General features: G+C 47.8%; 1 protein-coding gene across 2 annotated transcripts in view; it reads right to left on the bottom strand.

Moving 5' to 3' along the window:
* Positions 1-13,805, bottom strand: part of LOC144176064 (WD repeat and HMG-box DNA-binding protein 1-like) — a 387,207-nt gene that overhangs the window by 234,317 nt on the left and 139,085 nt on the right. For both annotated transcript variants that reach the window (XM_077705189.1, XM_077705190.1), the window contains exon 5: positions 5,443-5,566. In XM_077705189.1, coding sequence (XP_077561315.1) covers positions 5,443-5,566 — 124 coding nt within the window. The remainder of the gene's footprint in view (positions 1-5,442; positions 5,567-13,805) is intronic.

Here is a 13,805-nt window from a genome sequence, read left to right as displayed (position 1 = left end):
CGCGCGCCAGCTGCTGTTGAGAGAGAGGAGGGAAGGCGGAGAGGCGCACCTGCTGCGGACGCGGAGCTGTGGACACCGTCCGACGCAGGAAGAGGCGAGGCTAAGAAATGCTCTGCATTTAAAAGTGACGTGCGTCGGCGAGTGTCAGAGAGTGGAATGGAATACCGCGGCGTCTGCTCCGCAGACTTTTAAGTGCAATGCACTTCTTAAGCGACCTCGAACCTGCGTCCACCGGCGATGTCCGCGCACGTGGAGATGGGCGCGCGCAGCCTGGCCGCTGACATGGCACATACCCACGTGGGGGATTGGCCAAGAATCGGGCGTGAGAAGGGCTAATGCACCTGCTTAAAGGAGTACTGACACGAAATTTCAAAGCTGAGATCCGCTCTCGCAATCAAGTACAACGACAACACAAATAGGTGTCTGTGAATAAATGCATCTTTCTTTCTTTGTAGTTGTGTGTGTGTGTGTGATCTCTCTATCGCGAACATTACCGAACCGCGCAAATTCAACTCGTGCATTCGCACTTTCAAATTCTTCCCCTCGGGGAAATGCGGGGAATTTTTTTATCTTTACGCGCGACCACGCAGAAAGATAAACAGGAGCGCCGACTTGGCTCTCTCCGGCGGGCCCTTAATAAACGCTGCCCTTAAAATCCTTCACTCACGGAGCACAATGTAGATGGCGCAGCGAATGGGCGGCCGGTAGAGTGCCTCGATGCGCGCGCCCCCGCTTAGAGTGGTGTCAGCTTTTGAAAGGGCAGGTGCCGCCTCGGCGGCCTTGGCAGCAGCGTGGCCGCCATTTTTACTCCTCCGGCCGTGCCCCGGCGCTTGGTGTGCATGTTGTTGCCCGCTCGATGCTCGTTCTCCGCTAGTTTAATGCGATCGTTTCCATCACCATGCCCTTGTGCTGCGGGCCGAGGGCAAAAATTATTCTAGGAATGGCTGAAAACTCTAGCATTTGCCCAGGGGATCGAAAAGAAGGCTTCTTTGGACAGCGAAAATCAAGCGCGACAAGCGGCATTTCACCAAAGGCTCATCCATTTGTATCGTAAGTAAACATTTATTTTTTTGAGCGCGAAGCAATTTCATCTTCCAGAAATATTTAGCGCGCCATTATTTTTTATTTGGGTGGGTGGGCAAACATGGGGCAGCCAAGCATCGTGGAGCATACGGGGAATTTGGGGAACGACCGCGCGATAAGAAAATGCCCCAGATAGGAGGCCGGAGTATTTACTGAATACAAAAGCACCCGTGTGGGCAATATTTGACGCAGCTTAAAGGGCCCCGAGTATTCTGATACATTCAAAAGTACTACCGAGGGTTTCAGAGTAGTGTCGTTGCGTGGGAAAGTTTCACCCTGCGTTCAGAACTTATATTTATTCGTGCACGCTTTCCACAACTTCGTCGAAACTTGCATGCCTCTTCCGAAATGAGAACGTTTGGACACAAAACTTATGCTGTTACTGCGAAAATTGTTCAACGTTACGATGCCGGGCCGGTTACCGCCGTCTTTGTTCTTGTGAAGCAGTGCTTTTTAAATTACAAGTAAAAACAAGCCTAGGCCTATTGCACAGTGTTGTGTCATTCTTACAGGATAATTAAAATCTGTCCTAGTAGGAAATCACAACTTGGCTACAAACTTTTCATAGAAATAAATCTGTAATGCCTGCTATAAAGTATCGCACAACGGCCTTAGATATCGTCAGCTGATTGTTTTTTTATTCGAAAACATTTTCAGTGCAAAGGATTAACGTATTACCCTAACAGCAGTCAAGGAATGCTCTTTATAAAACCTCGCCCCACAAACCTGATTCTTCGTCAGCTGATTGTTTGTATTCGCATAAATTTTCAGTTCAAAGGTTTAAAGCATTACCCTAACAGCAGGCAAGGTACATTGTCGCGCTCATTGAAACGGCTCACGGGAAAACGCACGTGAAATCAGATGATTAAAATTTTCCCGTGGAGCTAACCTCTCCAATGAATAAATATTTTTTTGTGTCTCGCACAGACTGCTAGTTCTTGTCGGGGATCATACAGAGCGCATAAATGAGGTTAAATGACAAGGACGTACATTCATCGTTATTTTGCCAGTCTGCTGAAATCCAATCGAAATTTTCTTTGCAGGCTTACTTTGAACCAAACTACTATGAATGAAACTGCCTGATGGTTGGGAAAAGCTGAAACCGAATGCAGTCGTGAAGATAACAGCGACTCAGCGACAGTCCTCAGCAAGTTCTCCATGTAAGGTTTTAGTAGTGAAATTGCTTCTGTAGGCGCAGCATTTGTGTACACGAATAAATCACATGTTCACTGGAATGTCCGGGTTTTGGTTCGTAAAAGTAGAGCGACAGTACGGATGTGATGTATTCAGCTAGGTATGCCCGTGAAGTATCTTCTGTAAATTGTGAGGAGAGGGATGGGTATCAATGTCAGATAATAATAGGGGAAAAACAGGTGTTTATATACCAGAAACAATTTAAATATTTGAATCATTAGAATACTAATAAAGTAGTTCACACTTCATCTTACCAGCATATTTACACAGTACTGCCGCTCGGAACCTCATTCCTTGGGGGAGGGAGGGGGCGCTTCTTTTTCGTGCAATGCAATGATGCCAGTTTTAGAAAATAAATACATTGTTTACAAACACTAGCTAGCTCCGCAATACTGAAATTTTTACGCTGAGGTACATGTACGGCTGCTGGCAGCATGTATATAAGTGCTTTAAACGATAGGTAGCGTGTTTGGAACAACGTTTTTACAAAGAAAATAGGTAAAGGTTTACACTTATCGAACGTCTGTTGTTTCCCGCCCAAGGAAGATGATTCGTTTTTAATATATCGAAGTCTACGTCAACCACTGACGCCTAACACACGCTCAGGCCATTAGCTTACAAGGCATACTTCGTTCCTTTGATAAGCATTTAGGTAACAACAGCACTAAGTGCTGACTAAGCTTCGCAAAATAGAAAAGCTTGCGAACGTGCGCTTGTTCCTGAACGTATCGTGCACCGCAAATGGTCGCCCGCTTCGCATGCTACCCAGCTGCGGCGGGAGGCGTAATGGCGGATGCCGTAGCAGACGACGCGGCTGTCCTCACCCTCAGCGGAGCGCGCGCGCATCAAGGCACCCTAGCGGCCGGCTAAGCGGCCGGCGTTCCCCGTGCCCCAGCGGGCGCGTTGGCGGAACGCATTCCGTCGGCTCTTGTCGTCTGCTTCGGCGACGGTAGTTTTGGGAACGGAGTGCTTTGGGCCTGCTTTGGCGCCGTTTCGCGTTCATTGCGCTCCTCCTACGCACGGCTTGATTGACTTGTTCGACAGCACCGTCTGGGTTACCCGGATCCGAAGGAATTGAGTACGTAAGGAATTGAGGAATTGGTACGGAAAAGATACGTTAAGGATTGGTTTGCATGGTGGGAAAACAAAATATAGAGACCACATATAAACATATGGCTGCTATACAAACAGTACCTTTTGCGCAGTGCTTGCCGAAAATGTGACTCCATTTTGTAAATTTGTGAATGCCAATGCGGCTGTGTTTTAAAAGGTTTTACAAAAAGGCCAAAGCAGCAACTGTTTCTGATAAATAGCGATTAGAAAAGTTCCCTCAGCTTTCTCGCAATTCTCCAACTTACGTCCAAAACACAGTGTGCCTAGAACACGGACGGGCACTCACACACTCATCAGAAAACAACAGAAATGCGATAACATCACCCGCGACTGCCCGCGACGTAGCAATCTGCTCAAGATCAAGTCCCTGACAGTGCGGTCTTTTCACAAGCCTTCATTTAGCGATATTTCAATCCGTCTGGACTCGGTATCTCTGTGGTGATGACTCGCCTAAAGAAAACGTTTAACGAGCCGGTTGTTTTGCTGGTCAGCCGCTTAAAGAAAAAAAAACGCCGGGAACTCTGGTACGCCAAAAAAATTGCAGCCATACAAATCGCAGCATTTTACTTGGAGTCAACGGCGTTATCGACGAGATAACACGACCGTAGAGCGACAATAAACATCCGGCGGTAAGTTGCGGCACGAGTTACCATGAAGATTGCGTGTGATATTCTTGGGTGCCTTATCAAGCTGACAGTGCTTTTGTATGCTTGATACAACAGGGCAGCCATCCAATTCAGTCATTGGCAAAGAAATGTGCATCATTGCCCTTTGCTGATGGAGACTCCGGGCGACCCTTGTAAGCGTCGTTCGTGCGCAGAAGCAGCATAAATAATTAAGCACGCGGCCGGAGAGCGGGTTAACAACAGAGGGTAATCTTTGCTCTGCATGGATTTGTCGTAGGCAGAATCACGCTAGACTGTATGTTGTGGCGTTCCATATTACTCTTGCTTATGCTTTGGTGGTTCTGAAGTCGTCGTCGTTCAGTTGCGTCTGACATCTGCTGGGTTACTACAATATTTTTAGTGGGACTTCATAATGTCAGAATAAACGTTCCCTGATAGGGAATAAACGATCGCCGTGTATTCGGTGGCGTGCGATTATCTGCGCCGTCTAATGCGGCCGCTCACGGGTGTTTAAATTCCGCGCGTGCCCGCATGCCTCCTGCATAGTAGGACAAACATAAGACAGACGTCCCTGCGAAAGAAAAGATGCCTCTGGGGAGAGCGAAGAAGGAAAGAGCCATGTACAGAGGCACAGCGACGAGAGGGCGAACGAAGGAGGAAAAGTGCAAAGGGAAAGCTGGGCGGCCGGCGGAGCGGGTGCCATTTAGGAAACTGTGCAGGTTGTTCGGCTTTGGTACGACGAGGCTTCGCGTGTTTGTAAATGCACTGTTAAAGCTCACGTATGATAAACACGGAGTTGGTAACCATAGGGTGGGAATCCCGTAGTGTTCTGTTTACGATCAGGGCAGTCTATTATTCAGCGTTTTCTTTGACGTGAGTGAGGTTTTGCATGCATGCTAGTAAAGAGTCGCAAGGCATTGTGATCGTAAACTTTTTGCCAACAAGCACCCTCTCAAGCCGAAATTGAAATGAACCTTTGGCAGGCTCAAGGAACTTGAGAAATTTAGAGCGAAGAAAACTAGTAGTGGCAGCAACATCCTTCAAAAATATATTTTTAGCAACCCACATTTGCACCCGCGAGTGCGCGGATGCTCGGTTTGGCGTGGTTGGAGAATGTATTGATTGAATATTGAATTTATATAGCTTTAACAATGCTGACATGCATAAAAAATTCATGCGAGAGCGACAGGATCGTAGAGGCAATAACACAGCCAAAACAAAATTGTATAAATTGAGACACCACTGAACAGACGTCTTTAAGCCACCAGGCCTCGAAGTGCATTGCCTTGCAAGCCGAATCCCTCAGGATTACGATTACACAGAGGCATGCAGCGACCTTTTTTTGAAATGTCAAATCAACCTACAGCCAGGAGCTGAGACAAAAACAAACGCTCACTCCAAACGTGAGAGGTAGTAATACACCTACGAAGACCAGGCGAGGCATCTGCCGCTCGGAAGAGGCACAGGGGCCGACAGCAGCAGACGGGGCCCGGAGCAGGACACAGGAACCGCGAACTCTTGCAGCCACACAGTCATCTCCTGTCTCTCCCCTGCGTGAACAGCGCTGTTGCTTAGCCCCAAACCTCAGGAGGCGCCCCATCACTTACGGCACTGCAGAGTGTGCTTCGGACAAGGGACTAACAGGGGCTACTGAAAACACAGTGACGCACAGTGGGCGGGAGCCATAGTTTAATACCCTCGAGGCCATCACCCGCTGCGAGAAAAGCACGCGGAATGTATTAATATTCGCTTCAGTGCTGTTGGTACTCTTCCGTATCCCTTTTGCGGCCCCAGTCATCCTATAAACCTCTCGAGTCGAGAGTAATTTTTAAGGCGTACCATTGTGCGGCTAAGAACCTTTTCGTTTCGGGAGTTTCGGACAAAATATTCGTCCGCTCCATGCTTCTTCGTGCTAGAAAACAAGGCTGGTATATTCTGTGGGCCGCATATAATCGCGAGTCCGGACACCAAGCCTGAATTGGCAAGACATTTCCGAAATGATGACAATGGTTTAAGGTTCACGCACGTCACAGGAGCATAGTGGCTAAATTTATGGCAAAGTAAAAGTAAATACCTGAACCTCCAACTGATCGTTTATTTAACCCGCTGCGGTGGCTTAGTGGCTAAGGCGTTGCGCTGCTGAGCACGAGGTCGCGGGTTCGATTCCCGGCCGCGGCGGCCGCTTTTCTGATGGAGGCGAAAAGCAAAAACGCCCGTGTGTACGAGATTTCGGCGCACGGTAAAGATCCCCAGGTGGTCAAAATTAATCCGGAGCCCTCCACTACGGCGCGCCTCATCGCCTGCGTTGCGTCGGCGCTTTAAACCCCACAATCAATCAATCAAATCGTTTATTTAGATTAGCCAATGAATTGGCTGCTGCAAGGATAGACCCGAAAAAGCGGCGCCACAACGTTACGAGCTAACAAAAAAGCCAATACATTCAAACGCCACTACAAGGAACACTTCTACTACGAAATAGCCTGTGCAACGATGCATACTGTATGGCCTGGCCAGATTCCTCTGTTTCCAATGTATTGTGCACGCCACTACAGCGAAGCCCATTAGAACGAATTTGGCTGCCTAATAAAGAAAATTATGCGTTCGCAATCTCTGAATTTCTACAAAATAACGAATACGCCTAGCCACACACATGCTAACGCGCCGCAAATAGGTGTGTCGATGACCATGAGTGATCCAATTTGCCCATGGAGCTGCATTGATTGATAAACATATACTCCGCGTGTTGGGGCCAACGTCCGATTGGGACTGCGAGCGATTACGCCTCAGTGGACGACCAGGTACAGATTTGCTCTCGCATGACAACTCACAACATCACCGAGGCCGTCATAGAGGAAAGAGACGCCCCAAGTGATCGGGCGTGCAGTGATGGAGAGCTTGCAGAGAAGCCAAGCGTTGACTACCACGAAGTGGTAGGCGGCATTGGAGATGCTGCAGATATATATCTCGGCTCTCCATGACTCGTGCCACAGCACGCGGTGAACTTCGACAGCATCACGGCGGCGCCGGTTGCGCATTGAATACGCCATAGAACTATGCAGAAGAAAATTGTTGAATTTTTTTCCTATTGCAATTTAAATATGATGACTGTTTCTGTCAGAATGCTCAACTACTTTATGGGAGTCAGTGCAGTGCACCATGCATACAAAGAAGTGACGTGTGTAACGAACAATTGTCGCGGTCCCACTCGCATCGCTATGCAGGCCTTTGACTGCAATTATGGGCGAAGTACATGAAGATCTTTCATAGGCGTAGAAGCATTGATACGTCGCGATCGCCTTACGCGTCGACACGAAGGCCGCGTGGCTGAAAACGGCACGCGATCCAAGGGCGCGATGCGCACATGCACATGCAACAGCCCCTCTATCTGCTGGACGAGTGGCGCCACCCCTCGGCGCTGCCCTCCTCGCTCGTACGAGCCAGAGAGCGCAGCCTGCCGCTGGATTTGTCGACGCTACCTCGGCGCCTTGAGTGTAGAGACGTTCTTCTGAGTGAACATATCTGGGGACACTGGGCAGGCGTGTTTAGTTGCCGGCTGCAGCTCCGGAAATCTGTCCAGTGCTTCCAAACGATTCCTTTGAACTGAATCCATCACCTTTATTATCACAACACGGCGGGGCACTGCAACGCTGTCGTTTCGAAGAGAGAGACACGTACACGCGAGTTGGATTTCTGTTCGTGCATGAAAACACTGGTAGTTTACAAAATATTTTCTGTAACCGGACGCTTTTTCTCATTTTACTAGAAGTGACGGCGGGGAAACATGGGAGCAGAAGTCTCCCTCCCGCGTCTCACGTGGTTCGAGGGCAAAAGTCTAAAAATATATGGTTCACAATCTACTCGCCCCTCAAGTAAAGAACAGCTACATTCCAACCACTATGTGGGGGTTTGGGCCCCTTCTCTCTACCCAAGACATCCTGCTACAGTTTAGACGTACTGATAAAACTGTCAAAGAAACAGAAATATTTCATTGTTGCGCTCGATATAAAAGGGGCATTCGACAATTTCCCACAACAAGCCACCCTGCAAGGGCTTGCTACTAACAGCCGTGGGTACAGACTTTGACAACTACGTTGCTACATTTCTTCCCAACCAAACCGCCGCTGTGTGCATTGGACAAAGGAAGCATGAGGGCCTCACTGACTGCTCGTAGGCTCTGAGGTCACGCACTGTACGAGATGAGTTTTAAAAACTTGTTGTCTGCGAGATAACTTAAAAGACTTTTGTTTGTAAACATAGGTTCATCTCCTAAAAACAGTGAAGAATATAGTGGAATGTTGTAGGTATATATTTTAGGGAAATGCCGTTTTCTGGCTTCATTGCAGAATGTGCACTCAATTAACACACGGAGGACGGTGAGCCGCTCCCCACACTTGTTACAAACAGGTGGGAGTGTGCCATTCAAACGATATGCGTGTGTAGCGTAAGTGTGGCCTATTCACAGTCTGCAAATGAATACTTCAATGAATCTGTTTTTTTTTCTGTTGTGTATCTTCCTAGGTTTGGTTTTACTGAGTGGAGATTGTTGTCTGTGTGTGTGTCCCACGTATCCTGCCAGCATTTACGGATTCCCCTCCGGATTACTGGTTTCAGATCGAGGTGAGCGACCTCCGTTACATCAACACCACTACGGAGGGCCGCTAAAGTGGCGTTCTCGTCAGCAATTTCGTTGCCCAGAATGCCACTGTGTCCAGGGAACCAGCAAAGAAGTATTTTTAGCTTTGACTTATAGGCAGTTATAAGAGCTTTAAAAAGGCGGTTAAAAATAACGTTTTTTTGTGGGCTTAAAGGAATCCAATGCAGTTACTACGCTTAGGGAGTCTGTGTAGATGACTGATTTTCGTATTTTGTTCTGTGTAATGTGTTCCACTGTAATTAGAATACCATAGGCTTCTGCTGTAAAGATGCTACAATTTATGTTCAATGTCCTTGTGCTTGCAAAGTCCGGGCCATGTGCTGTTTTCCGTCAAGTACAACACCTAAAAACTTATATTCTTTCTTGACAGCAATCCGGTCTCCGTTCAGTCTGACATCGGGTTCTGGACGAATTCCACGCTGTCTTGTGAATAAAACACGTGTAGTTTTGTGAGGATTCAATTTAAAACCATCTTCTTCCGTCAATTTTCCAAGCCTGTTCACACCTAACTGTATCTGCCTTTCACATACGGACGAATTGCATGACCTAAAGCTAATTTGGACGTCGTCAACATAAATTGAGTAGGAGATTGAGGCTGGCAACGATTTCCCAAGTGAATTCATTTTAATTATAAACAGAGTACAGCTTAATACTCAACCATGGGGAACCCCATTTTCTTGTGTGTATGTTCTTGATACTACTGTCCCTACTCTTACCCTCAATGTCCGCTCCGACAAATAACTTTCAATAGTGTGTAGCATATGTCCAGACACACCGAATGCCTTGAGATCAAGTAGTATGCCGTAACGCCAAGTTGTGTCGTATGTTTTTTCTAAGTCAAAGAAAACAGAAAGACAGTGCTGTTTGTGGATAAAAGCATCTTTGACATACGACTCAAAGGCAACTAGCTGGTCAGTTGTGCTTCGACCTGATCGGAAACCAGCCTGACAACTATCCAGGATGCCGTTATATTCAAGAAAATGCATTACCCTCTTATTTGCCATTTTTTCAGAAACCTTTCCTAGACAACTTGTCAGAGCTATTGGTCGGTAACTGGGAGGTAGTGAGGCATCTTTCCCCTGTTTTTATATGGCAACTACAACTGCTTCTCTCCAAGCTCTCGGAAAGTATCCCGCCGCCCATATTTTGTTGAACAAGTGCAACAGTGTTCGGAGAGTTTCTGGGTGCAGATGTTGTATCATTGTGTATGATATGCTATCTGCCCCAGGCGCTGAAGCCTTAAATGTTCCCAAGGCGATCAAAAGCTCTGTGTTGGAAAAATCGGTGTTGTATGGTTCGTCAGATCATTTGTTATCACGAATCGGTTTCTTCTCCATAGTTGTTTTGTGTCGTAAGAAAGCATTCGTGTAATGAGCAGAACTCAATACATATGAAAAGTATTTCGCAAGTGTGTTTGCCTGGTCCTCTAGGGTATCGCCTGTACTGTTGACCAAAGGTAGGGTGTGTGTTTTCCGTCCATTAAACGTTTTAATTCTGTTCCATACTTTGCCTGCATCTGTGTATGAATTGATAGAAGCTACGAAAGCGCGCCAGCTATCCCTTTTTGCTTGCTGGCGAATGCGTCTTCCTTGTGCTTTTGCACGTTTGAAGGAAATGGTTTTGCGTAGTGGGGTACCTGCGAAGGACAACCCCACGCCTTATTTTGAGCCTGCCGTGCAAGCCTACACTGTTCATTCCACCACGGCCTCCTAGTGTTAGGTGTGGCACCAGATGTTTGCTGAATTGAGCCCTCGGCAGCATGAAGAATGTGTGCAGTCACCAGTTCACAGGCTTCGTCAATGCCCAAATAGCTTAAATACGTGTATGAAAGCTGAGATAATTGTTTAAATTTTAACCAATCAGCACCAGATTCCTTAAACGTTTTATGGCAGATGGAACTGTTACGGGCTTTATCAATGCCTCTTAAGATGACAGGGAAGTGGTCGCTCCCATAGGGGTTGTCATCCACTTCCCATTCAACAGCCGGAAAGAGGACAGAAGAGCCGATCGCCAAATCTATGTGCGAGTATGAGTGTGTAGTGTTGTAGTATGTCGGCTCTTTTTTGTTAAAGAGACAAGCTCCGGATGAGAAGAGGAATTTTTCTATCAAGCGGCCCCGGTAATCTGTGTGTTCAGATCCCCATAGTGGGCTGTGTGCATTCAGGTCACCTACGAGTAGAAACGGTTCCGGCAGCTCATCTATGAGAGACTCAAATTCAGAGCTAGATAAACGATATTCAGGGGGAATGTATAGTGAGCAAATTGTTGTTAATCTGTTGAAAATAATTGCCCGGACTGCAACCGCTTCTAGGGCGGTACGCAATTGAAGAGATTGGCAAGGGATAGATTTTTGCGTAACTATAGCTACGCCACCAGAGCACTGCGTGCAGCTATCTCTGTCTCTCCTAAACAATGAGTATTGGTTCAGGAAATTGGTGTATTTAAGTTTCAAGTGTGTCTCCTGTAAACATAGGATGGCTGATTGCGTTTTGTGTAGGATTTTATATATATCATCTAGGTTTTTAATAAGGCCCCGGCAGTTCCACTGTGTAATTATTTGTGCTACCATAAATGTTTAGGGAGGAGATCTTACCTGGTGTAGATGAGGACTAGGGCTGGATGTATACTATCTCTCAGTTCTGACTTGGGCCTGCCACACGGGTGGCTGGTAGCTTTTTGCCTCGCCCCGCCATGGTGTGCTGTTCTCTTTCCGCCTTTGGCACTGGCAGAGACGGTGTTACCTCCATGTCATCATCTGAGTGGCGTGACAGTGACGAGATGGAGTCCTTGCGAGCTCCACCTCGGAATATGTTCGAAGTGGAGGCAGGAGCCCCTGCCGTCCCCGACTGTTTGTTGGACACAGAAGTGGTCGTGGGACCGACCACATCTACGTCCATGGCCGCCTGCAGTCAGACAGCCGGAAGAGCAGGACTGACGGCAGAGCCGTCACTCCTCACACTCGCAGCTTACACAACACCTGCGGGCGCCACAGGTGTCGTGTCGGATGGTTGGGCTGCCTTGGGCAGCACCTGGGGGGGCTGGGTGTCCCCAAGTCTTCTTAGCAGTACTGGGTGGCCGCCGTGACAAGACGCCGCTCCGCCCCCCGGCGAACTGCATCGGCATACCTTTGCGAAAACATTAAGTGTTTCTGTCGTGCTTCTTGATAGGTGATGTTCTGGGTGACCTTGATGTTTATGATTTCTTCCTCGGTTCTGAATTTAGCACATGACCGGGAGTATGTAGCGTGGGGTTGTTCACAGTTGGCACATTTCAATACGTTAGAAGCACAGTTCTCTGAAGGGTCATGATGTCGTGCGCATTTGGCGGATGTCAGTTTTCCGCGGCAGGTGGTAGCACTGTGCCCATACCGCTGGCACTTGAAGCAGCGGCGTAGGTTGGATATGTAAGGTCGTACGTTGCAATGAACGGAGCCTGCAGTGACAGACTCCGGTAGGACACTTCGGTCAAAAGTTAGGATCACATGTTTCGTTCTTACTTCTTTGCCATCGCGTCTGATCATTATTCTTCTTACCGCAGTAACGCCCTGGTCACGCATGCCCTCGAGGAGGTCAGACTCACTCTCACTGAAGAGGTCCATCTCGGAAATGACGTCCTGCGAGGTGTTAAGGCTCCGGTGTGGCGTTACAGCTATTTCAAGGAAAAGTAAGTCGGTCTGGTTCAAGAGACTATCAGATTGTTTTTTAGTAGATAGTTCTACAAGCACGTCCCCCGATGTCAGCTTCTTTGCCTTGTAGTTCGCGCCAACTACACTCTCAATGAACTTGGCAATTAAGAAGACCGACTTGCAGGTAACTGGAGATTCCTTGTTCTTAGATTGTATCACTAAGAAGGGAGGAAAGTTGTCCGGGGTGTTAAATTTCATGTTGGGCAGAGGTTTGAATATTACATCGGTGCGGGCCCTTTTTGCGGCCCGATCATTTGGAAAAGAGGGTTTCGAAAATACCATGCGACATAGTATAAAGCATGGAACTGGGGTTCTTTCTTATTTGACGTTACTCTGATGGTCAAAGAGGTCGCGGAGCTCCCAGCCTGATAGACAGACAGGAAGCCCATCGGCCGGAGCTTGACCAGGGCTCCGACGGCCACCGTTCACGGCTTCTAACCCTTTACCTTTAAACTTCTCTCCAAGGTAGGTAACAGCTTAAGTATGGGGTCTCGGGGTACGCGGTGTCGCCACTCACCGTCCCCAAGATTACTCAAGGTGCCCCGTGCGGGGTTCAAGTTACCGTCTGGTCTCAACAAGCACAACGCAACTGTACCACACCGCATACTTCTGAACGTCGCCTACACACGCCTTTTCAGTTTTAAGCTTCAGCAGACCAGCTCACGCTTGTGCGAAGATTGCCAATGTCCAGAACACATCCACCATGTCATCTGTGGGTGCCAACGATATGATACGCCCAGACTCTCCTTGACAGTGACTTTGGGCAAACTACGCACATCATGTCTTACGTTGCATGATGTGCTTGGCCCCTGGTCATGTGCTAAAATGGCCACACGTGCGACGAACGCCTTTCTCAGCTTCCTCCGTAGTTCAGGTCTAGTCAACACTCTGTAACAGTGCTGAACATCAATGATACGTGCGAGATAGAACCGTGATCCTCATCTTTCAACTCTCAACCTCTGTGGAATGTCAAAGTAAACAGTTCGCGTGTGTGTGTTCAGCATGGCTGCTATGGTAACGCTGAATGAGCCGCGTTTCCGTAGGGCTACTCCGCCGTCTCAGAACTCTGTTCAACTTGAAGCGAACATTTCCCGAGTATACTTCAACACTTCTTTTTCTACCGAACTACTGAACTTGGTTGCGAATCCAATTCTCATCATACCATTTTCTTTTCATTATTTTTACGTCTGTCTTTCCATCTTTCCTTCTTGCTTTTCTTTTTCTTTTCTTGTTTTGCCCTTTCTCACTCGTTTTATTTTTCACATGACGTAGCATGTCAGGCCCTTTGCTGGAGAAACCTCGTCAGTATCATTAAACCTCTCTTTCTCTCTCTCTCTCTTCCCCCATAAGAACCATGACCAGCTGGTCAACGAGGGCCGCCCACACGACATTACCGAATTTTAGCTGCCCATTCTGACGGTGTGCTCCGGTCGCGCTCCGGTCGCGCTGA

Source organism: Haemaphysalis longicornis, unplaced genomic scaffold (genome assembly GCF_048455015.1).
Source record: "Haemaphysalis longicornis isolate Haplotype H1 unplaced genomic scaffold, Haemaphysalis longicornis Haplotype H1 scaffold_3, whole genome shotgun sequence".
Lineage (NCBI taxonomy): Eukaryota > Metazoa > Arthropoda > Arachnida > Ixodida > Ixodidae > Haemaphysalis > Haemaphysalis longicornis.
The sequence above is the reverse complement of the archived record's forward strand: the minus strand, read 5'-3'. Positions and strand labels throughout refer to the sequence as shown.